Below are 23,778 nucleotides of genomic sequence, written 5' to 3' on the forward strand. Positions count from 1 at the left end.
ATAAACTGTACCATAACTCATAATAAACACTGTAAAAAGAAACCTACAAAAATGTATATTTTTCAAGACACTGACATACAAAAAAATGGAATAAAGAGTGACCAAATCTTGTATAGAAAAAAATGTAGTCACTGAAAAAGACATCTTGTCTCGCAAATGTGTGACCCATTTACCAAGTTTCAGATCCCTGGCCAACACTGGACCGTCAGAGCCCAATATTGCATCTTTTCCAGGGCGGTGGATTCTCTGTCCCGAATTTCTCTCACCTGTAAGGGAAGCACGTTCTCGTATCACATCACATAATTATGGGTGATAAATATTCAGCTTCTCTGGTAATGGAATATGGTCGCACATTCTGGATTAATGAAGTGTGTGGCCTTAAATGAGAATAAGGGAGTAAAAAACAAAAAACAAAAAAGGCATCACGGTAATGAAAAGTCAGCGAGTGAGAGGGACAAATCAGACTCCCACGGCTATCGGGAAGGTTAATAAAGTCTACAGGCTGGAAACCTGATGGTTCCAACTGATGGTATGTTGGCTCGTTATCTTAACCCCATGTGTAGTGCATCTCGTAGAGAAGTTATGGCTCCGGGAAATGATATTATAAAACAGAGGTCCCCAACCATTCTCACCTTAGGCGCCATATTCAGCTAAGAAAGAGGGTCGCGAGCCACTTCCAGCTCCTGCCCCACTCACAGTAGTGACACCCAGAGCCCCCATTACCAGTGTAATGACAGCCAAAGCTTTTCCACTGAAATCCCACCAAGACATAATGCCAAGCTCCATGGTTCCCTATCCTACCCCCCATTCAGATCTGCTCTTCCGCATAGGGCTACACACAGAAGTCACCATCTAGAGACCATCAGTGCTAATGTACCAAGCCAACAGACAGTCGTGACCCGCACATCACGGTCCCGCGAGCTACATCCGCTGCCCCCGTTGTTAATTTCTTTCACAACGTGCGTCGGGCCGATGCATGGTGACGGCCCCGTACCGACGCTAGTGTGAAAGCAGCCTTAGTGACACAGTAGTGAGCTGACCCATCACTGCCATCATCTGTACTCCAAATGAGTACGTTTTGATAGAGGTGCAGATAAAGGCAAGTAAATTTTTTTTTTTTTAACAGGCATGAAGATGGATGGCAATAAAGTAATTAACAAGTGAATTGCAAAGTTTAACAACTTTCCATACTGGATAAAATTATTAAACAAAAATGGAAAAACGTAGTTACTCTATGTCAAAAATAGATTATTTCAACACATTGCATTTTATATGGCAAAAACAAAGTATTATGGAGCCAAAACTCATCTTATAGAAATCTTTCATAGGACATAAAAAAATTACAAAATATTAATTCTATTTACAGTATTTTTATCTTTATCCTTTCTTTTATTCTTTTTATATATACCAATTAGTTACATTATTACTTTGCCAAATGATGAATTTCTTGGCATCTGCCTTTGAGTCATTACCGCTCTTTCTATAAATGACTGTATGTTGTTGTATTTTATTTGTTTCTTTGTTATCAGCCCAATTTTATCCATGTTTTCATTACATTTTTTTTTATCCGGTGCTGAATATGCTGGATAATTGCGTATTCACAGTGTGGCCACACATCTGGACAGATCACTATTTCTGCTGCGTCATATGTCTTTTATTCTCTTGTAGACCTACCAGGAAGCGTTAAGATGAAGAGATAGAGTTGCTGATTTCATGATTTTCCGAGAATTAAAAAAAAAATCCTGTATCTTCTTAAAATTGATGAGGACGCATACACACATAGGGTTTTAAAGACAAGGACTCCTTTGTATTGAATTTTTTATTATTATTATTACTTTATTATTCATTTGCTTCCTAATTGCCAAGTTAAGCAACTTCCTAAATATTCTTTATTAAACCGACATATTATTTTTCTGCTGTAGAGACTGTGCAACTCATATATAGCTGACTATTCTGCTGATTCTGACATAGATCTGACTGCACCCAATATGTTGGTTCTCCTTTTCCACAATCTTTTATGCTGCTGTTGGAGAAAGCAGTAGGGAGGGGAAAGAAAATATACACAACACATCACAAAGTGGAATGTGGGAAAAGCATCTAAGTTTTCTAGGAGGGCAGAGATCACATAGGCTGTAATGTATCAGAGTCTAGCTAGGAAGCGCAGCACACAATGCAGTTTATAGGTGGAAGAAGGAGGGAACACCCATGGCAGACTCTGCTCACTCTTGAGTACCTTGTCAGTATGTCTATACCGGGGAGGAGATCCTGGATGGCTTCTTTCTGACTGCCTGTGAGGCTTTGATCTAAAGACAACTGGACTAATGAACGTAGAGCAGAATCCTCGGCTCAAAGCGAAGCAGACTTTTTGCAGCACGGAGCACCGATTTTGTGGATCTTGTGTGTTTTTGGAAATTTGCTAGCTGTGTATTATTAGAGATTTGCTTGCTCGTTAGTATTCTGCTACAGATGGATCTGGATAAGTTGGAAACTTGGGCTGAAAGGTGGCAGATGAGGTTTAACAATGATAAATGTAAGGTTATACACATGGGAAGAGGGAATCAATATCACCATTACACACTGAACGGGAAACCACTGGGTAAATCTGACAGGGAGAAGGACTTGGGGATCCTAGTTAATGATAAACTTACCTGGAGCAGCCAGTGCCAGGCAGCAGCTGCCAAGGCAAACAGGATCATGGGGTGCATTAAAAGAGGTCTGGATACACATGATGAGAGCATTATACTGCCTCTGTACAAATCCCTAGTTAGACCGCACATGGAGTACTGTGTCCAGTTTTGGGCACCGGTGCTCAGGAAGGATATAATGGAACTAGAGAGAGTACAAAGGAGGGCAACAAAATTAATAAAGGGGATGGGAGAACTACAATACCCAGATAGATTAGCGAAATTAGGATTATTTAGTCTAGAAAAAAGACGACTGAGGGGCGATCTAATAACCATGTATAAGTATATAAGGGGACAATACAAATATCTCGCTGAGGATCTGTTTATACCAAGGAAGGTGACGGGCACAAGGGGGCATTCTTTGCGTGTGGAGGAGAGAAGGTTTTTCCACCAACATAGAAGAGGATTCTTTACTGTTAGGGCAGTGAGAATCTGGAATTGCTTGCCTGAGGAGGTGGTGATGGCGAACTCAGTCGAGGGGTTCAAGAGAGGCCTGGATGTCTTCCTGGAGCAGAACAATATTGTATCATACAATTATTAGGTTCTGTAGAAGGACGTAGATCTGGGTATTTATTATGATGGAATATAGGCTGAACTGGATGGACAAATGTCTTTTTTTCGGCCTTACTTACTTACTAACTATGTTAGTTTAAGCGCACTCAATTCACCTGGAAAGTGTTCAGCCTCTGGAATCAATGTTTCCATTCAGTGACAGTAAGCAGAGGAACACGTGTGGGCTGGATCTTATGTGTACTTAAGATATAGGTAAAGGTAAAAGCAATCATTCCATTAGTTTTGATATTGAGCCATTGTTTCATATGAAACCGAACGTTGACTCTTGTTATATGTTAATTTGTGAATGCCTGCTGATTACGTATGGCATCAGCCAACTGCAGTTTACTAACCAACACAATTAAGGATAAATATGCAGATTATTTGAACAATCGAACATTGAAGGATCACCTACCCCCACCTTCCTCCAATCCTGTGGAAGAATGTCCTGAATGGGAGCTGTGTCTATAAAAAGTCTCTGGCTCCCTCTGCAGAGAGACCCTCTTCAGAAACAGTCCATGGATCCCTCTGGTGGAATACAGGTCTGCTCCTCTGCCCACCACTGAATCCACAAAGATGTTTGGAGAACCCCAATTGGGAATGTACAATATGTGGTTGCCCGTTGGAACTTGATACATGTGCTATGGTCGTGAGATCTAACGTCTGGATGTGAAGAGCTATCTTAAGGACTGTTGTTGCCAGCTGGAGCGGGAGAACTGTGCTACGGTCATGGTATTGAGCATGGACTACGACTATAGGCTATGCTGGAGAGAGATACAAAAGCTGTGGGCCAACTAAACGTTGGGGGACAGTGGGTATCGCCTGGAATGGGGGAAGTGGAACTATTGGCCCCAGGATGGGATCTTGAGGACTGGGAACATTGAATTATGACCATCTACGGGCAACACGGTGGCGCAGTGGTTAGCACAGCAGCCTTGCAGTGCTGGAGTCCTGGGTTCAAACCCCACGAAGGACAACATCTGCAAAGAGTTTGTATGTTCTCTCAGTGTTTGCGTGGGTTTCCTCCAGGTTCTCCGGTTTCCTCCCACATTCCAAAGACATACTGATAGGGAATTTAGATTGTGAGCCCCAACGGGGACAGCGGTGATAATGTGTGCAAACTGTAAAGCGCTGCAAAATATGTTAGCGCTATATAAAAATAAAGATTATTATTATTATTACTACCCAGAATTGTTGTAAGACCATGGATGTAAGGAATAAAAAAGTATTACAACCCACAAACTCAGATCTTCACATTGCCTATGGCCGTTCCTAAAAGGTTGTACTGTAGTAAAATACCTCTGCTGACAGGTAGGGCGATTTCTTAGGGCTCTTCTAGGGAGAGATTAGCCTTTGTCATATTAGATTATTATACTTATTCCCTGGTGGTCCGTATATATTTTTGTATTGCACCATTTTTAAGCAAAAATTGATGTTTAATATATATCAATAAAAGTTAATTTTTAGAGGTCTATCTCTCTTTGGTTCTAAATAATATTGAGACCCTATTATTCCTTAAAGGTTCTGCTCTAGGTAGCAAATACCAGCCTGATAGTGCTTAGGGACATTTTTTCTTAAAATTCAGGATATCCCCTTTAAACTATTTTCCTGATAGCTAATAACCCCCTAGCATTGAGCAGGGCTGAGAGGGGGAGCAGCATGGTTATGTATTAGGAAAACATGGAAGCCATGGCTGTAGAGCAAGTACATGTTGTTACCAACATATTACAGAAACCTTGCACTCTCCAAATGCCTCCATATAGTATAATCCACACCCCATAGTACTCCATATAGTACAGTATAATGTACCCACATAGGCCTCCATATAGTATAATGCACTCACCATTGGCCTCCATACAGTATAATGCACTCTCCATTGGCCTCCATATAGTATAATGCACTCTCCATTGGCCTCCATATAGTATAATGCACTCTCCATAGGCCTCCATGACTCCCTGTCATATGCCATGTCTCTCTCCTCCCTCTTATATGCCATCTCTCTCCCCATCTCATATGCCATGTCTCTCTCCCCCTCTCATATGCCATGTCTCTCTCCCCCCTCTCATATGCCATGTCTCTTATGCCAAGTATAATGCACTCCCCATAGTACAGTATAATGTACTCCACATAGGCCTCCATATAGTATAATGCACTCACCATTGGCCTCCATATACTATAATGCACTCTGCATTGGCCTCCATATAGTATAATGCACTCTCCATAAGCCTCAATAAGTCCCTGTCATATGCCATGTCTCTCTCCTCCCTCTCATATGCCATCTCTCTATGCCCCCTCTCATATGCCATGTCTCTTTCCTCCCTCTGATATGCCATCTCTGTTCCTTCTCTCGTATGCCATATCTTTCACTCCTCCTCATATGCCATCTTTCTCCCTCATCCCTCATATGCTATGTCTCTTCCCCCGTCTCATATGCCTTGTCCCTCCCATGTCATGTCTTCCCCCTCATATGCCATCTCCCCCCTCATATGCTATCTCTCCCCACTATTATAAGCCATCTCTACCTCTATCATATTCTATGTCTCATTGTCATATTTATGCCTCTGCACAAAAGCACTATGCCTGTCCCTTTACTGCCCCCTGATGTTGATGTCACAGCCCTGATACTCACCAATGGATGAAGTCACTGCCACGCTCCTTTCGTCCCTGCTGCTCCTCCCGTCTCCGGTATGTGCAGCTTGCCTAGGACCTGTTATGTTGGAAGTGAGCAGTACAGCTTCCGGCGTTACAGGTCCTGGCAATAATAAAATGGCGTTCAGCCACACCTACAGCTGTGAATTGGGCAGCCCACAGAGGCATGCCCAGTTCACAGCTGATGTGGCTACAATGTAAGAGATAGGGTTGGCATCCAACCACTGTCTCCTATGCCCAGGGGCTGCTGTATATGCTGACTGTAAGTGTCATCCAACGACCTGCAAAATAAAACTCCAGCCCCCAGCGGCTGTTTTAAAAATTTATAAAAAAAAAACAACAAATACAATTTAGTAAATCTTAGGTTCAAACAACTTGTTATGTAAAATAATTTTTTTGATAAATAAAAAAGTGGCACCTTCCCTTTAACAAAAACAGATCATTTTGGGGACCTTCCCATATAAAGAAAATGTCATCAATAAAGCAACACCCCAGAACCAGACCAGAATGTAATTGTCCACCAATATATATATATCGTGAATTCTTCCCACTTACCCACATGTAAATTAGCGTAACTAGGGGTGAATCAAGTGCCCATGGCTGTCCCCCATGTTTGACGGTAAAAGTTAGATTGATTAAAATCATTTTAGTAGGACAGTTTTGAGTTGTGTATATGCATTTATGTTGCCCAGAAGGGGGAGCGATTCCTCATGGTACACAGATTAGTCCATGATAACAATGCCTCCCCCTTTGTCAGCCAGACGGATAATTAAATTCATATTTTCTTGTAGTTTCAACATGGCTTGTTATTCCCTGTGAATTGAATTGTTTGTACTGAACCTTGGATTTCTCTTTTATTTTTTTTATTTTCCATTGAGACCATATTTTCAAATGTCAGAAATGTATTTGAATATTTATTAGTGTTATTGAATTTAGATTTATTTGATAATGATGTCTGAATATATTGTGTGTTTGGTTCTTGTATTCTCTCGTTTCGTTTGAGAAAATATTTCTTGAAAACCAGGTTGCGTAGACCCCCTATATATAAATTAAATTGGTTCGCGCTTGTTGTGGAGGCAAACTTGAGTCCTCTAAGTGGCATAATTGTTTTTATGTCTATACTTTAAGGTCTTAAAGAAACCCTTTATTCCCTATGCCCCCTTTCCTAGCTGTTTAGCGTTAAGGTATTACGTGATTAAGCCTCAAAATTCCTTGGACCTCAATCTGATTTAACATCTGTCAGCTGTACTGGAAAAACAAACCCAATCTATGGAGGCAGTAATCCCAAATTACAGGTGCCAGTTAGATAGGACACCTTCAGTGGTCATGTCTAGACCATGCCTCAAAAGGTCTGGTGGCTTTGGCAGCACTAAGGGGAGCTACACCTTTGGTTTTAATGTTGTGATTGAACAGTATATATGACCTGGTATGAATGACCTTAGTGATACAACTAAGGGTATCGGGGATTTTTTAGCTTTCATCTTTACTAACATACTCCAACTTCATCTGTATTTTTAGGACTCGGTTCATTTCATGAATTTTAGAGTGTTTTTCGTTAATTTTTTTTGGGTGTTCCTGGGTAGAACAAGGGTGGAACCAACAAATTTCCTGATCTGGGTGATGTGGGCAAGGAGAAAGTCCCTATATTATAACTCTTTATTAAAATTATTGGCAAATTATGCACAGAAAAGTGAAAAAAAAAACAAATTTGTTTTATTTAGAAAGTACACAGGTTATTTGTACATGGGGGGGGGGGGATGATGGAGTAGGTAGGAGATGCATCGCACAGATTCTCACTTGTCTCGTGAGAGCTTCATCCGATTCTACATTCTCCACGTTGAACGGATCCTAGAGGTTGTTATAAAAATCATGTAAAGAATTTTAAAAAAGGAGACAGAATTTTATTTTTTTTTCTTAAAAAAAAACCCCTCGGTACAGTTCTCAGTCATTTCATAAAGTGATGTCAGTTTCTTACGCCATTGTCTCTTTTCTGATTATCCGCCTCTGGTGACAAGTAAGCATACTGGTAAATGACGATCTCCCTTTGACCTTTGATTTCTTTTTTAGCCTTTTCGGATGTTTTAGCGATATTCCAAGTTCTTCCATTATGGCGTTGAAAGAAAGACACTGGAGACAGGAAAACAACATATTATTCAGGCGCACTTAAGCTCAATCATGGGTTTTACCCTACTGTGACATTTGGTAAAAGAAAAGCATAAAAGAAAGATTCACTTACTGTAAGTATATAAAACATACAATTTCAAGATAAAAGCAAAATGTAGGTTTTTTTTATTTGAGTGGTTAAATTTACGGGTTTCTTGTCCTTTGAAGGACATGTGCTGCGTCTTTGTCAACAACTTTTTTTTTTTCTTTATAGGCATCTATGATTCTGAAAAGATTCACATTGTATCATGTTCTGGGTTGTTTCTTGTACTTTCAAGATCTACTTACTGCTTGTGACTCTACAAGTTCAGGGCATGACGGATGTTTGCGCTGCAGATGCTCTTGGTTCTGTAGGTTGTCTAGGTTCTGTGACTGTGTAGCACCATTTCTTGTAGGTCACCAGAAGATGTCACAATTGTGGATCTGTCACCCCCAACTTAGTAAGTAAACATAAGAATATGCTTCCCCCTGTGTTCTGTTCACTGGTCTAATATTCATGCCTATCCAGTTTCCAGCAGCATATCATTATTCCCTTCCCACTAGTGGTAATGGGGGTGATCCTGCACACTTGGCATTCTGGGTTGCAAAGGATTGATCCAAAATAGTAACTTATCATATAATAAAGGGATAAGGGATAACTGACTGAGATCTAAAGGAACGTCCACCAGGAACCCCAGGGATCCCAAGAATGGAGATCTAGAATCAGGCTCTGAAAAGCCCCTTCTTAGGCTACTTTCACACATCAGGTTTTCAGTGTCAGGCTAAATCCGGCGAATGTTGGAAAAACTGGATCCGGCGCAGATTGTGAAAAACTGATGCGACAGATCCGTTTTTTTGTCGGATCCGGCTAGCCTTTTGGAGCATGCTCAGTTTAAAAAACCGGATCAGGCAGCCGGATCGGCCTTTTTCCGGATCCAGCACCTTCCGGCTCTCATAGGCTTCCATTCTAGCAAACAGCTGGAAGCGCCGGATCCGGCGCTTCAGGCTTTTTCGCTGGAGACAAAAAATGTTGCAGTGGACGTTTTTTCAAGAAACCGGAAGCGTCAGATTTGCCGGATCCGGCGAAAACCGGACAAAATGCAATGTCATCCGATGCAATCCGGCACTAATACAAGTCTATGGGAAAAAAACCCTGATCTGGTGGCAACATTCGCATGATCCGTTTTTTTGAAATTTAGCCGGATTTAGCCTGACGGCGAAAACCTGATGTGTGAAAGTAGCCAAATGGAGAAGTGAGCATGCTCGATCTCCGCTTTATTGGAATACTGGAGAAAGCCGTTAGTCAGGGGACTAAGGTCTTGTTCATATATTGTGGTTTTCTCCGTTACAAAGAGCAGGCTTTTACTGTACCAACATAGTGTATGAGATTTCTGATATTTTATGCATGTGCTGCTTATTTGTTCCTTGCAGATTCTAAGCATTTTCTTTCAGCATTTTTTTTGTACTGTTTTACACCCATTCGAATGAATAGGAAAAATAAACAGATGCAAAAAGACGCATATTTTAAGCAGCATTTTTCCGGAAATATCAGCTCTACATACCATTGCCCAGTTTTTTTGGAAGATCAAGCCATATTGAGGCATAATGCTGTACCCAATTCTAAAAAAAAATAAATATTTAATAATCTAAACAACACTAAGCGACCTCCATTATTTCTCTTTTTTGACTTTTGTGATTTCCGGAGTCGTGATAGAAGAGGTGAGACTTGCACCGTGCACATTGCGGCAGGATCTGGTGACGAAGGATGCTGAACTAGCAGCATTAATAGGGTGAAATATCCATCTGAATATCGCAGCAGATGAGAAGAAATGGGAACAGATCAGGTGTGGAACAGTCAATTACTGCGAACGGCAAAACATCAGCTCTGACCATTTGCGGCTCCTGGTAAATGGGTCGTTTGGTAGTTGAGCTGGCACGGCGCCAGGATTTCTTCTTCACAACAGAACAGGCAGAATGTTCCCCTGCCAAGTAAATCAATATCACAAACAATACAAAGCCCAAAAACCTACAGAGAGAAGCCGCGAAAAAAAAAGGTATCTGGCACGGAGGTGTAGCGCTGCTTGCTAAATGGCTATTTACATAAGAGCTGAAATCATTCCATGGTCGGCAACTTAATTATACACTACGGGGGTCTTATGTTAGAAAAGGGTCAACGGTGAGAAATGTCATAATTAAGTCTTTCACAATGGTGCATATGCCAATGCCGCAGGCACGGAAATACATAGGGATCGGTTCTATGTTCCGAACATGTGGCGCCCAAGGCGAGGAGAGACTCGTTTATTTGGCTTCAGAACAAAAACTTTTCAAGAGTTGTCCGACATTTTCATATGCAAAAAAACTCTTGAGAAAAGAAACCCAGGATATTTTTGGACATTTTTTCCCCCTGAAAGTGGCATACAAAACATTAATGAGAGGGAAGGGAGGCCGGCACAAGTTCTTACCACCCGAGAATATAGGGGATGTTGCTCCGAAGCCAGTGTTGCTGGATATCCTAGGTTTTCTGATCTGCAGGGCTATCCTTACTGTCAAAAATACCAGAACCTCGATAGGAAACTAGAAAGACCCCACAGTAAGCAAAAGGGAAGCAAAAATCTCGAATGTGAACATAGCCCACCATGCAGTATCCCTCAACGCAAAATGCAGCCGAAACCTTGCACATTTTTTTTAGACAAAGAGAGGGAGGAAAGCCTTAAATCCGCTGACTATCCTGTTTTTCGAGCCCACCATATGTTGCCGCACTCAGAGTACCAAAGGCTCAGGTTCTGTGAGCTGCGGCCCAGGCTCCAAACACTTACAAGTGTATTCCCATCTCCAAGATACTATCCCAATATGTAGTAGGTGTAATCAAAATAATAATAATATTATTAAGGGCTCCTTCTCACTTGCGTGAAATACGGGCGAGTCTCGCAGGTTAAAACTCGGCTCTGCCGTGCGGCTCCATGTATTGCTGTGCGGCCGCACGCTCTGCTCTGAACTGCCGGCGGCAGAGCCGGGTTTTAACCTGCAAGACTCGGCCGTATTTCACGCAAGTGAGAAGGAGCCCTTACAAATACCATCAATGAGAGATAGAGTATAGTTCTTCAGATTCGCTATGTCTCTTTCCTTAGGTATTGCAGGACCTTAGGTATCCATGGTTACGACCACTGACATAGTGACAGTTAGTTAGCTAATTGGTAGTGGTCGAAACCATGGATACCTAAGGTCCTACAATGCCTGCACATGAGGAAAGAGACATAGAAAAACTATACTACATTTCAAATTGTAGGAATTTGCTAATATTATTATTATTACACCTACTACATATTGGGATATGGTCTTGGAGATGGGAATACCCCTTTAAAGATGGGTGTAGGCTTATTTACCCATTAAAGCCCTGGTCATTCCACTTCCTCCTCTCTATTGCTCCTCACAAGTTTGGCTGCTGCAATGTGGTACTGTCTATAACATGACCACTGCAGCCAATCACTGGCTGCAGCAGTCATGTGCCTTCTACGTCATCATGAGTGCTGACATGCTTTTTTTTTGCATCCTAAAGTATTAACTGCTTGTGACCCAATAGTGCAGACAAGTGCAGTTAAAGGCTATGTAAACCCTTGCATAGGTTTTTTTGGTGTTTGTATGCATCCTAAATGCAAAGTTAAGCAACGTTTCCAAATGCTCCTGATGGCTCATTGCTCTCCCTTCCTTCAGTGTTTAAAATAACACAAGGCAGGAAATGGGGATTGTATGCAGATCTCTACAGTGTCGAGAGAAGGAAAAGTATCTACAGTCTCAGGGAGGGTAGAGAAAACAGGCTATACAGAAGGAAAAAAAACACATAGAAAGTAAGTGCATGTAGAAGCTGTGCTAGAGCCTGAAAGTGAAGACAGCAGCTCCCCACATGCATACAGACCTCACATCCAGCCTATATTACTGAGAGAGACGCATCCAGCCTATATTACTGAGAGAGACACATCCAGCCTATATTACTGGGAGTGACACATCTAGCCTATATTACTGGGAGTGACACATCCAGCCTATATTACTGGGAGAGACACATCCAGCTTCTATTACTGAGAGTGACACATCCAGCCTATATTACTGGGAGAGACACATCCAGCTTATATTACTGAGAGTGACACATCCAGCCTATATTACTGGGAGTGACACATCCAGCCTTTATTACTGACACATCCAGCCTATATTACTGGGAGTGACACATCCAGCCTATATTACTGGGAGTGACACATCCAGCCTATATTACTGGGAGTGACACATCCAGCCTATATTACTGAGAGAGACACATCCAGCCAATATTACTGGGAGTGACACATCCAGCCTATATTACTGGGAGTGACACATCCAGCCTATATTACTGAGAGAGACACATCCAGCCTATATTACTGAGAGAGACACATCCAGCCTATATTACTGAGAGAGACACATCCAGCCTATATTACTGAGAGAGACACATCCAGCCTATATTACTGGGAGTGACATATCCAGCCTATATTACTGAGAGAGACACATCCAGCCTATATTACTGAGAGAGACACATCCAGCCTATATTACTGGGAGTGACACATCCAGCCTATATTACTGAGAGTGACACATCCAGCCTATATTACTGGGAGTGACACATCCAGCCTATATTACTGGGAGTGACACATCCAGCCTATATTACTGAGAGAGACACATCCAGCCTATATTACTGAGAGAGATACATCCAGCCAATATTACTGGGAGTGACACATCCAGCCTATATTACTTGGAGTGACACATCCAGCCTATATTACTGAGAGAGACACATCCAGCCTATATTACTGAGACACATCCAGCCTATATTACTGGGAGTGACACATCCAGCTTATATTACTGAGATAGACACATCCAGCCTATATTACTGGAAGTGAAACATCCAGCCTATATTACTGGGAGTGACACATCCAGCCTATATTACTGAGAGAGACACATCCAGCCTATATTACTGGGAGTGACATATCCAGCCTATATTACTGGGAGTGACACATCCAGCTTATATTACTGAGAGAGACACATCCAGCCTATATTACTGAGAGAGACACATCCAGCCTATATTACTGGGAGTGACACATCCAGCCTATATTACTGGGAGTGACACATCCAGCCTATATTACTGGGAGAGACACATCCAGCCTATATTACTGAGAGAGACACATCCAGCCTATATTAATGAGACACATCCAGCCTATATTACTGAGAGAGACACATCCAGCCTATATTAATGAGAGAGACACATCCAGCCTATATTACTGAGAGAGACACATCCAGCCTATATTACTGGGAGTGACATATCCAGCCTATATTACTGGGAGTGACACATCCAGCCTATATTACTGGAGTGACACATCCAGCCTATATTACTGGGAGTGACACATCCAGCCTATATTACTGAGAGAGACACATCCAGCCTATATTACTGGGAGTGACACATCCAGCCTATATTACTGAGAGAGACACATCCAGCCTATATTACTGGGAGTGAAATTCCCATCAGAAAAAAAAATCTGAAACATGGATCAGGCTGCAAACTGGGAGTCTGAAAGTGAATGGAAATTACAGACTAATGCTCAGTACAATTTTATTAACTAAAGGTAAACATTTTTTCCAATGGAAAGATCATCATAGCCTTTAAGAAGTCAGCTAATAATCTGATAAATTATATTGTTTCTTTATGGTTCCTGTCCTGTAATATTTAGCCATAAACATTATCAATTAGAGGTTGACTGAACTTGCCTGGAAACGTTTGGGACGAGTAAATGCCCAGAGGTTCAACATAATCCAATGTCCACCATGAAAACCAGGATGGTCGTTCTGAATGCAGCCATTGTTGAAGACCTGTTTACATATATGATTTTTTTTGTTTGTTTTTATTTGGCTACATGCTGCATTTTCTATTAAGAGGAATCTGTTGAATTGGGAAAATGTGACTTTTTTTGTTTTCTTGGATAAACCAATAATTTTATAATAATTCCCAAGATAACCGCGGTCTTCAAAGCCGAAAATTAATTCTCACTTTTTAAAACAATTTCTGTTCCTGTGATCTCGGCAGGAGCGGTGATGAGGACTTTGTTAATTTTAACTCGGGTCAGCTGGTTTTACAAAACACGTGTTGATTTTTGTGTTTTCTATTATATAGCGCAGCGATAATTTACGGACTGAAGACCAAGTAATAATTAGAAAAAAATAAATAAAATAAAAATGTGGAAACATTAAAAATAAAGAAAATATTTAAAGTTTAGAGCCTATTGTTTTATTATGTATATAACCTCATGAAACGTGCTGGTACCCCCCAATGGAGATCCACCTAGTAGGGAGTCTTTAAAGGGGTATTCCCATCTTAAAGGGAACCTGTCACCCCGTTTTTTCAGATTGAGCTATAAATACTGTTAAATAGGGCCTGCGCTGTGCGTTACTATAGTGTATGTAGTGTACCCTGATTCCCCATGTATGCTGAGAAATACATGACCAAAGTCGCCGTTTTCGCCTGTCAATCAGGCTGGTCAGGTCGGGTGGGCGTGTTCACAGCGCTCTTTTCTTCCTCAGCTTTCCGTTGGTGGCGTAGTGGTGTGCGCATGTCCAAGGTCCGAATTCCCTGCGCCCACGTGAAGACACAGCGCGCGATCTGCGCTGTCATCCCTTGCATCGGTGGGGGCGGCCATCTTCCTGGGGTCGTGCGTGCGCAGATGGAATGCTCTGCCGCACGGGGCTTCAGGAAAATGGCCGCGGGATGCCGCGCGTGCGCATTAGAGATCGCGGCGGCCATTTTCCCAAAGCCGAGATGCAAACTCGGCTTTGGGAAAATGGCCGCCGCAATCTCTTGTGCGCACGCGCGGCATCCCGCGGCCATTTTCCTGAAGCCCCGTGCGGCAGAGCATTCCATCTGCGCACGCGCGGCTCCAGGAAGATGGCCGCCCCCACCGATGCAAGGGATGACAGCGCAGATCGCGCGCAGGGAATTCGGACCTTGGACATGCGCACACCACTACGCCACCAACGGAAAGCTGGGGAAGAAAAGAGCGCTGTGAACACGCCCACCTGACCAGACCAGCCTGATTGACAGGCGAAAACGGCGACTTTGGTAATGTATTTCTCAGCATACATGGGAAATCAGGGTACACTACATACACTATAGTAACGCACAGCGCAGGCCCTATTTAACAGTATTTATAGCTCAATCTGAAAAAACGGGGTGACAGGTTCCCTTTAAAGATCCTATCCCAATATGTAGTAGGCGGAATAATAATATTAGAAGATACCTCTAATTAGAAATGTAGTATAGTTCTTCTGATTCGCTATGTTGCTTACCCCATGTGCATTTTTTTATGCATTTGTCGGTTTCTTTTTTAGGCGTTCCACAATTGTTATCCTATTCATCAATTGCAACTTTTTCGAAAAGTCACATTTTTGGGCACAAATGTACTTTAGACCTACCCCTAACCCCTGGAGTGATTTTTGATAATTTTTGTGAAACATGTCACGCGAAAAATAGTTATAAACAAACATGAAGACCATTGTTTACTTAGCTCAAAATACATGAAACATGCGCTATTTGGAAGAATTTAAAATGCTCCCCCCCCAAAAGATTTTTTTTCTGAACTTATGAAAGGCCCAATAGGTGAACTAAATGGAAAAAAAATAATAAAATAAATGCATAAAAAGTTGTAGACAATCTAAGTCGTTGCTACCATCGAAAAAAAAGTGTGTCCAAAATGTATTTTTTTACACGGTGAGATCAATTTTTATAGATACCATGTTATGTTTTTAATATCTTTTTATTGCATTTTTTGGTAAACGAGAAACACGTGAGTTTTGGTGTTCAGACTTTCAATTTCTATTGGTGGACATTCTGTACCTTAAAGTTCAATAATTTTATATTTTGATACATTGGACTTTTAATAAGGCAGCAATACCAAATAGATTTTTTTTTCATTTCTTTGTTTTTCAATGGGAAAAGTGGAGTGATTCCAATGTGTATATTTATTAAAAAAAAAAAAGTTTTTCCTTTTTTTTCCTTTTTATTTTTTAATCTCTTCAGAGACTTGAACCTACAATACAAAGCTGCTCCTTTGAGCATTCTTTTTTTTTTTTTTTTATTTCTTTAAATCTGCCATAGGGAGTTCCAGAGATATGGGCCTTTCTATTTAAAGGGGATGTGGGTCACAGGGTAATAATGCAGAGCAGCCTACAGACACGCCCCAGAGGAGCCTATAGACACGCCCCAGAGGAGCCTATAGACATGCCCAGAGGAGCCTATAGACACGCCCCAGAGGAGCCTATAGACATGCCCAGAGGAGCCTATGAGCCACGCCCCAGAGGAGCCTATAGACACGCCCCAGAGGAGCCTATAGACACGCCCCCAGAGGAGCCTATGAGCCACGCTCCAGAGGAGCCTATAGACACGCCCCAGAGGAGCCTATGAGCCACGCCCCAGAGGAGCCTATAGATATGCCCCAGAGGAGCCCTATAGACATGCCCAGAGGAGCCTATGAGCCACGCCCCAGGAGCCTATGAGCCACGCCCCAGAGGAGCCTATGAGCCACGCCCCAGAGGAGCCTATAGACACACCCCAGAGGAGCCTATAGACACGCCCCAGAGGAGCCTATGAGCCACGCCCAGAAAAATTAGCACTAAAGGACTATGCCTCTGGAACTGAATGGGGGATTTAAAAAAGAACGAAAAATTGGATGCTCTGGGAAGCAGGGGGAATAAAATAAGAGAGAAAACTGGTCACTTACTACATATACATGAAGATGCCGGTCATAGAACACCATACACCAGCGCTGCACATGTACAGCTGATGCTGGGAAGACGCTAAGAAGCCACAAGATGTTATTTACTAGACTATATCAGTGCAGCACAAATATACGATTATAATTAGGCTGTAAGTCTAAAGAAATTGACATATTTCATATAATTGGTGCAGAGACAAAGCCCAAGAAAATTCAATAATTAGTTCCAAATGCTGATGTAGCAAAAAGCACACTTGAGTGACCCACAGAGTCTCTGGGAAAAACCTGCATCTTACAATATAACTGGCTCTTCTAATTAATCATAAGGATAAACAGAGAAATAAAGGGAATAAAACTTCTTCAATCTCCTTAAAGGGATAATTCATTTTCGACTCTTGGTCAAAATTACTGTTATTGTGAACAGTGTTAAAGATGAAATGATCTAGAAAAGGGCCTAAAGTTACAGATTACACATTTCCTTTGCATTTTAGGTAAAAAAAACAACCATTCTATTATAAGCAGGAAAATGGGCCTAAACGTTTACATGCTACTGTACCTCTCCCCCATCTGCAGTTTATTTAAAAAAAGAAACAAACTTCGCTTTATTCACCCTCCACAGGTCCAGTTCCGAGTCTCTTCTGCTGATCCCAGATCCGGACACTGGGAGCAGTGGCGAGGACTCGGGAGTGCTGGACCCAAGGAGGGTGAAAGAAGAAAACTGCACCAGGAGACATAGACTTTCCCAAACCAGAAAATCCCTCCAATAGATTACAGTGTATATCCTCTCTGTAGGATCCTTATCTCTTGGACACAGCGTAGAGCAGGGTTGTCAAACTGCATTCCTCGAGGGCCGCAAACAGGTCATGTTTTCAGGATTTCCTTGTACTGCACAGGTGATAATTTAATCACCTACACAAATAATGAGTTGGTGATTAAATTATCACCTGTGCAGTACAAGGAAATCCTGAAAACATGACCGGTTTGCAGCCCTCGAGGAATGCAGTTTGACACTCCTGGCGTAGAGAGTGTGTAAAGAGTTTCTTGCTCTGGAGAACCTGTCCTTAATAACACCCATTCATATAGTTTCCCATGGATGAGTGTCTCAGTCGGGGCCTTGTTCTGCTCTGCCCTTATTCACATCGATGTCGTATGACTCATGGTATACAGTTAGGGCCAGAAATATTTGGACAGTGACACAAGTTTTGTTATTTTAGCTGATTACAAAAACATATTCAGAAATACAATTATATATATAATATGGGCTGAAAGTGCACACTCCCAGCTGCAATATGATAGTTTCCACATCCAAATCGGAGAAAGGGTTTAGGAATCATAGCTCTGTAATGCATAGCGTCCTCTTTTTCAAGGGACCAAAAGTAATTGGACAATGGACTCTAAGGGCTGCAATTAACTCTGAAGACGTCTCCCTCTTTAACCTGTAATCAATGAAGTAGTTAAAAGGTCAGGGGTGGATTCCAGGTGTGTGGTTTTGCATTTGGAAGCTATTGCTGTGAGCAGACAACATGCGGTCAAAGGAACTCTCAATTGAGGTGAAGCAGAACATCCTGAGGCTGAAAAAAAAGAAAAAATCCATCAGAGAGATAGCAGACATGCTTGGAGTAGCAAAATCAACAGTTGGGTACATTCTGAGAAAAAAGGAATTGGCTGGTGAGCTTGGGAACTCAAAAAGGCCTGGGTGTCCACGGATGACAACAGTGGTGGATGATCGCCGCATACTTAATTTGGTGAAGAAGAACCCGTTCACAACATCAACTGAAGTCCAGAACACTCTCAGTGAAGTAGGTGTATCTGTCTCTAAGTCAACAGTAAAGAGAAGACTCCATGACAGTAAATACAAAGGGTTCACATCTAGATGCAAACCATTCATCAATACCAAAAATAGACAGAAAAACACCTCAAGAAGCCAGCTCAGTTCTGGAAAAGTATTCTATGGACAGATGAGACAAAGATCAACCTGGACCAGAATGATGGGAAGAAAAAAGTTTGGAGAAGAAAGGGAACGGCACATGATCCAAGGCACACCACATCCTCTGTAAAACATGGTGGAGGCAACGTGATGGCATGGGCATGCATGGCTTTCAATGGCACTGGGTCACTTGTGTTTATTGATGACATAAGAGCAGACAAGAGTAGCCGGATGAATTCTGAAGTGTACCGGGATATACTTTCAGCCCAGATTCAGCCAAATGCTGCAAAGTTGATTGGACGGCGCTTCATAGTACAGATGGACAATGACCCCAAGCATACAGCCAAAGCTACCCAGGAGTTCATGAGTGCCAAAAAGTGGAACATTCTGCAATGGCCAAGTCAATCTCCAGATCTAAACCCAATTGAGCATGCATTTCACTTGCTCAAATCCAGACTTAAGACGGAAAGACCCACAAACAAGCAAGACCTGAAGGCTGCGGCTGTAAAGGCCTGGCAAAGCATTAAGAAGGAGGAAACCCAGCGTTTGGTGATGTCCATGGGTTCCAGACTTAAGGCAGTGATTGCCTCCAAAGGATTTGCAACAAAATATTGAAAATAAAAATATTTTGTTTGGGTTATGTTTATTTGTCCAATTACTTTTGACCTCCTAAAATGTGGAGTGTTTGTAAAGAAATGTGTACAATTCCTACATTTTCTATCAGATATTTTTGTTCAACCCTTCAAATTAAACGTTACAATCTGCACTTGAATTCTGTTGTAGAGGTTTCATTTCAAATCCAATGTGGTGGCATGCAGAGCCCAACTCGCGAAAATTGTGTCAGTGTCCAAATATTTCTGGCCCTAACTGTAGTTTTTATACTAGAGACAGGTTTTAGAAATGTCCCGATGGGTACACTGTGCCATGGTGGAATGGCCTTTATGCTTTTTTAATCAAAATAGCGTTAACTAAGTATCCTATGTTATTTACTAGTACTACTATTATTTACTGATTGACTTGCCTTAGGGTCTACACTGACGAGCAAAAGGGTAACAATATATTGGACTTGACTTTCCGGCTCCATATCTCACCATTCACTACTGCTTCAAAAGTAATGACCACCCAAAAAAAGTCTTATATGCATCTTTGGGACATAAAAATATATAGTAACCCCACTGCCCACAGACACGGACACCTAGCATTAGTAGACATATTACTTACTTGCTTCAAAAGTAAGACTACCATCATTTTATAGACAATCATCTTGGATATCTCATACATAAATTTGACTTGCAACTATTTAGCATATGATTAGTTATGCAGATTCATGTCAATGTCACTTACTGTTTTGCTCTTAAATAAATCTAAATTTTAATCTTTTGTTCATTATTTTGTAAATTCACCTTTGGCTTTCAACACTGCCTGAATCCTTCTGGGCTGCTCTCAATCAGATTCAAACATGTCTGGACCCTGAAATCTGACCTCAGGTCTCTTCTACACGTTCCCATGGTTGGTGCATACTGGTCGCCTCATATATATATATATATATGTATATATATATATATATATATATAGCTTTAAACATGCCTATCCTCAAAAAGCCCTCTCTTGACCCATTCTCTGTATCTAGCTATCGCCCAATATCACTTCTTCACTAGGCCTCAAAACTACTGGAACAACACGTCCATCTTGAACTGTCCTCCCATCTATCTTCCTGCTCTCTCTTCGACCGCTTACAATCAGGCTTCCGGTCACACCACTCCACGGAAACTGCCCTAACTAAGGTCACCAATGACCTATTATCTGCCAAGAGCAAGCGACACAACTCTATCCTCCTCCTCCTGGACCTGTCGGCTGCCTTTAACACAGTGGACCATTCCCTATTATTACAGACCCTCTCATCCCTTGGAATCACAGACTTGGCCCTATCCTGGATCTCGTCATACATAACAGACCGGACATTCAGCGTCTCCCACTCACACACCACCTCCTCACCTCGCCACCTATCTGTCGGAGTCCCACAAGGTTCAGTCCTAGGGCCCCTGCTCTTCTCCATTTACACCTTTGGCCTGGGACAGCTCATAGAATCTCATGGCTTTCAGTATCATCTCTATGCTGATGACACACACATCTACATCTCTGGACCAGATATCACCTCCCTACTAACCAGAATCCCTCAATGTCTGTCCACTATTTCCTCCTTCTTCTCCGCTAAATTTCTAAAACTTAACATGGACAAAACAAAATTCATCATCTTTCCCCCATCTCACGCGACCCCCCCAACCAACCTATCCATTACAGTAAACAGCTGCCCACTCTCCCCAGTCCCACAAGCCCGCTGTCTTGGGGTGATCCTTGACACTGATCTCTCCTTCAAACCACATATCCAAGCCCTTTCCACTTCCTGCCGCCTCCAACTCAAAAATATTTCACGGATCCGCACATTCCTCAACCAAGAATCTGCAAAAACCCTAGTCCATGCCCTCATCATCTCCCGCCTCGACAACTGTAACCCCCTGCTCTGTGGCCTCCCCTCTAACACTTTCGCACCCCTCCAATCTATTCTAAACTCTGCTGCCCGACTAATCCACCTGTCCCCCCGCTATTCCCAGGCCTCTCCCCTCTGTCAATCCCTTCACTGGCTCCCCATCACCCAGAGACTCCAGTACAAAAGCCTAACCATGACATACAAAGCCATCCACAACCTGTCTCCTCCATACATCTGTGACCTCGTCTCCTGGTACTCTCCTGCACGCAACCTCCGATCCTCACAAGATCTCCTTCTCTACTCCCCTCTTATCTCCTCTTCCCACAATCGTATACAAGATTTCTCCCGCGCATCACCCCTACTCTGGAACCTTCTACCACAACACATCAGACTCTCGCCTACCATCGAAACCTTCAAAAAGAACCTGAAGACCCACCTCTTCCGACAAGCCTACAACCTGCAGTAACCACCGATCGACCAAACCGCTGCATGACCAGCTCTATCCTCACCTACTGTATCCTCACCCATCCCTTGTAGATTGTGAGCCCTCGCGGGAAGGGTCCTCTTTCCTCATGTACCAGTCGTGACTTGCATTGATTAAGATTATTGTACTTGTTTTTATTATGTATACCCCTCCTCACATGTAAAGCGCCATGGAATAAATGCCGCTATAATAATAATAAATAATAATAAAAATGTCTCTCCCTTTCTAGACTGAGCAGCGTGCAGCTTACTGAAGTCATGAAGTTATTTCAGCAGCCGGCTCTTCACGTCTTTTTATGGCTGAACAGAAAGTTATTTCATGTCCCTGATTGAGACCTTGGCTGGCGCTGGCAGCGAGTTCTTTAATGGACATTTTGTAGGTTAGGAGGTCATGCTTTCCCGGGCAATGGATGTCAGTTCATTAATCAGCATCTGTGCCTTATGCACTGCAGAAATGTCCAGGAACGTTCAGGTGGAAATGACTACAGGGGGGAGAGAGAAAAGTGCTACATCTCTAACCTGAGACTGATGATGTTGTCCGTGAAGCATTCAAAGTGAAAAACAAAGTTTTAATTTTTATTTCTTAGATCAATAATACACATAAAAATAAGAAACTTTGTAATATCTCTCATCAAGGAAATCTGCTTTTTTTTCTCCTCCTGGACTGAAATTTCACTCTCAGTTCTTGAGTATTGAGTGAACACAAATTTTCTCAGTACGGAGAGAGGAGATGACAGTTGGTCCTTTAACTCCTGGTACATTATACGCCGTCTCTCTGACTTTCACACGGGTTCAGGACCTGAGCCTGCATCTTTGCAGGCAGATGATGGTTGTATTATTCAGCAATCATCTGCCCCTCACACTGGTGGGTGAAGCAAGGCCCGGAACGATTAAACTGACAAATTCTACTGTTAATATACAACAACGGTGTTTACAACCTGCGAGACAGAAGAGATCCAGCAATTCGTCCAGCTCGTACATTCTAAAACAAACAGCTCCTTGCCTCGGAAACCTGCCACCTCTGCTCGTAACCTAGGGAATGAGCTGTAAACTATAGAATTAAAAATCCCTCTGTCCTTGAGAGCAGAGACAATTTTTAATAAGAGGTACATTACAAAGCTGCTTGTAGCTTTGCAATTTTACCCATTTATCAGGATTAGACAATCCCTTTAAAGCCGCCATTCTCAGCAATGAAAATTATGTAGGTTCAAGTAATATTTATTCCCTTCCTGTTAATAATTTAAACACAGATTTTTGTTTTTTCCGGCATATGATCTAAGCACAGACAGTACTGTCTCCTTGTCTCTCACAGTAAATAATATAGGCACAGATATTACTATCCTTTAGCTTCTCCCTGTAAATGAGTCACAGACAGTACTGTCTCCTTGTCTCTCACAGTAAATAATGTAGGCACAGATATTACTACCCTTTAGCTTCTCCCTGTAAATGAGTCACAGACAGTGCTGTCTCCTTGTCTCTCACAGTAAATAATGTAGGCACAGATATTACTACCCTTTAGCTTCTCCCTGTAAATGAGTCACAGACAGTACTTTTTTTTGCTTCTATCTGCAAGTGATGTACACACAAGCATTGCTGCCTCCTGGCCACTCACTATAAAGGATATAGGCCTAGATAGTATTGCTTTCCCATCTCTAACAGAAAACAATATATGCACAGATAGTACTGCCTTTCTGTACCTTCTATTAAATGAATTGGGCATAAACTTTACTGCATGTTTGTCTCTCACTGTAAATTCTGTAGTCTCAGACAGTATTGTTTCCCTGTCTTTCTCTATATATTATATAGGGAGAGTTGGTACTGCATCCCCCTCTTTCCTTGTAAGTGACAAAGGCCCAGATAGTACTGCCTTTCTGTTTCTACCTGTAGGTAATGTAGGTACAGATAATACTGCCTTCCTATCTAGTTTTAGTTAATTTATACATGATTTATACTGCTTCCCTGTAAATTATTACTACCTGTTTCTCCCTGACTGTAATTTACAATATGTAGGTAGGCAAAGATAGTACTGCTTTCCTGTCTTTCCTTACAAGTGATATAAGCACAGACAGTACTGCATTATAG

At 42.0% G+C, this 23,778-nt stretch overlaps 1 protein-coding gene across 5 annotated transcripts in view; it reads right to left on the bottom strand.

Moving 5' to 3' along the window:
- Positions 1 to 7,577: 7,577 nt before the first annotated feature.
- Positions 7,578 to 23,778, bottom strand: part of GRIK1 (glutamate ionotropic receptor kainate type subunit 1) — a 376,723-nt gene continuing 360,522 nt past the window's right edge. For 2 of the 5 annotated variants that reach the window (XM_069760823.1, XM_069760824.1), the window contains one exon: positions 7,582 to 8,012. In XM_069760823.1, coding sequence (XP_069616924.1) covers positions 7,857 to 8,012 — 156 coding nt within the window. In that variant the 3' untranslated portion in view covers positions 7,582 to 7,856. Of the gene's footprint in view, positions 8,013 to 23,778 lie in introns of all 5 variants that reach the window. The other 3 variants (XM_069760826.1, XM_069760825.1, XM_069760822.1) reach the window with 3 other exon arrangements.

Source organism: Ranitomeya imitator, chromosome 3 (assembly GCF_032444005.1).
Source record: "Ranitomeya imitator isolate aRanImi1 chromosome 3, aRanImi1.pri, whole genome shotgun sequence".
Classification (NCBI taxonomy): Eukaryota; Metazoa; Chordata; class Amphibia; order Anura; family Dendrobatidae; genus Ranitomeya; species Ranitomeya imitator.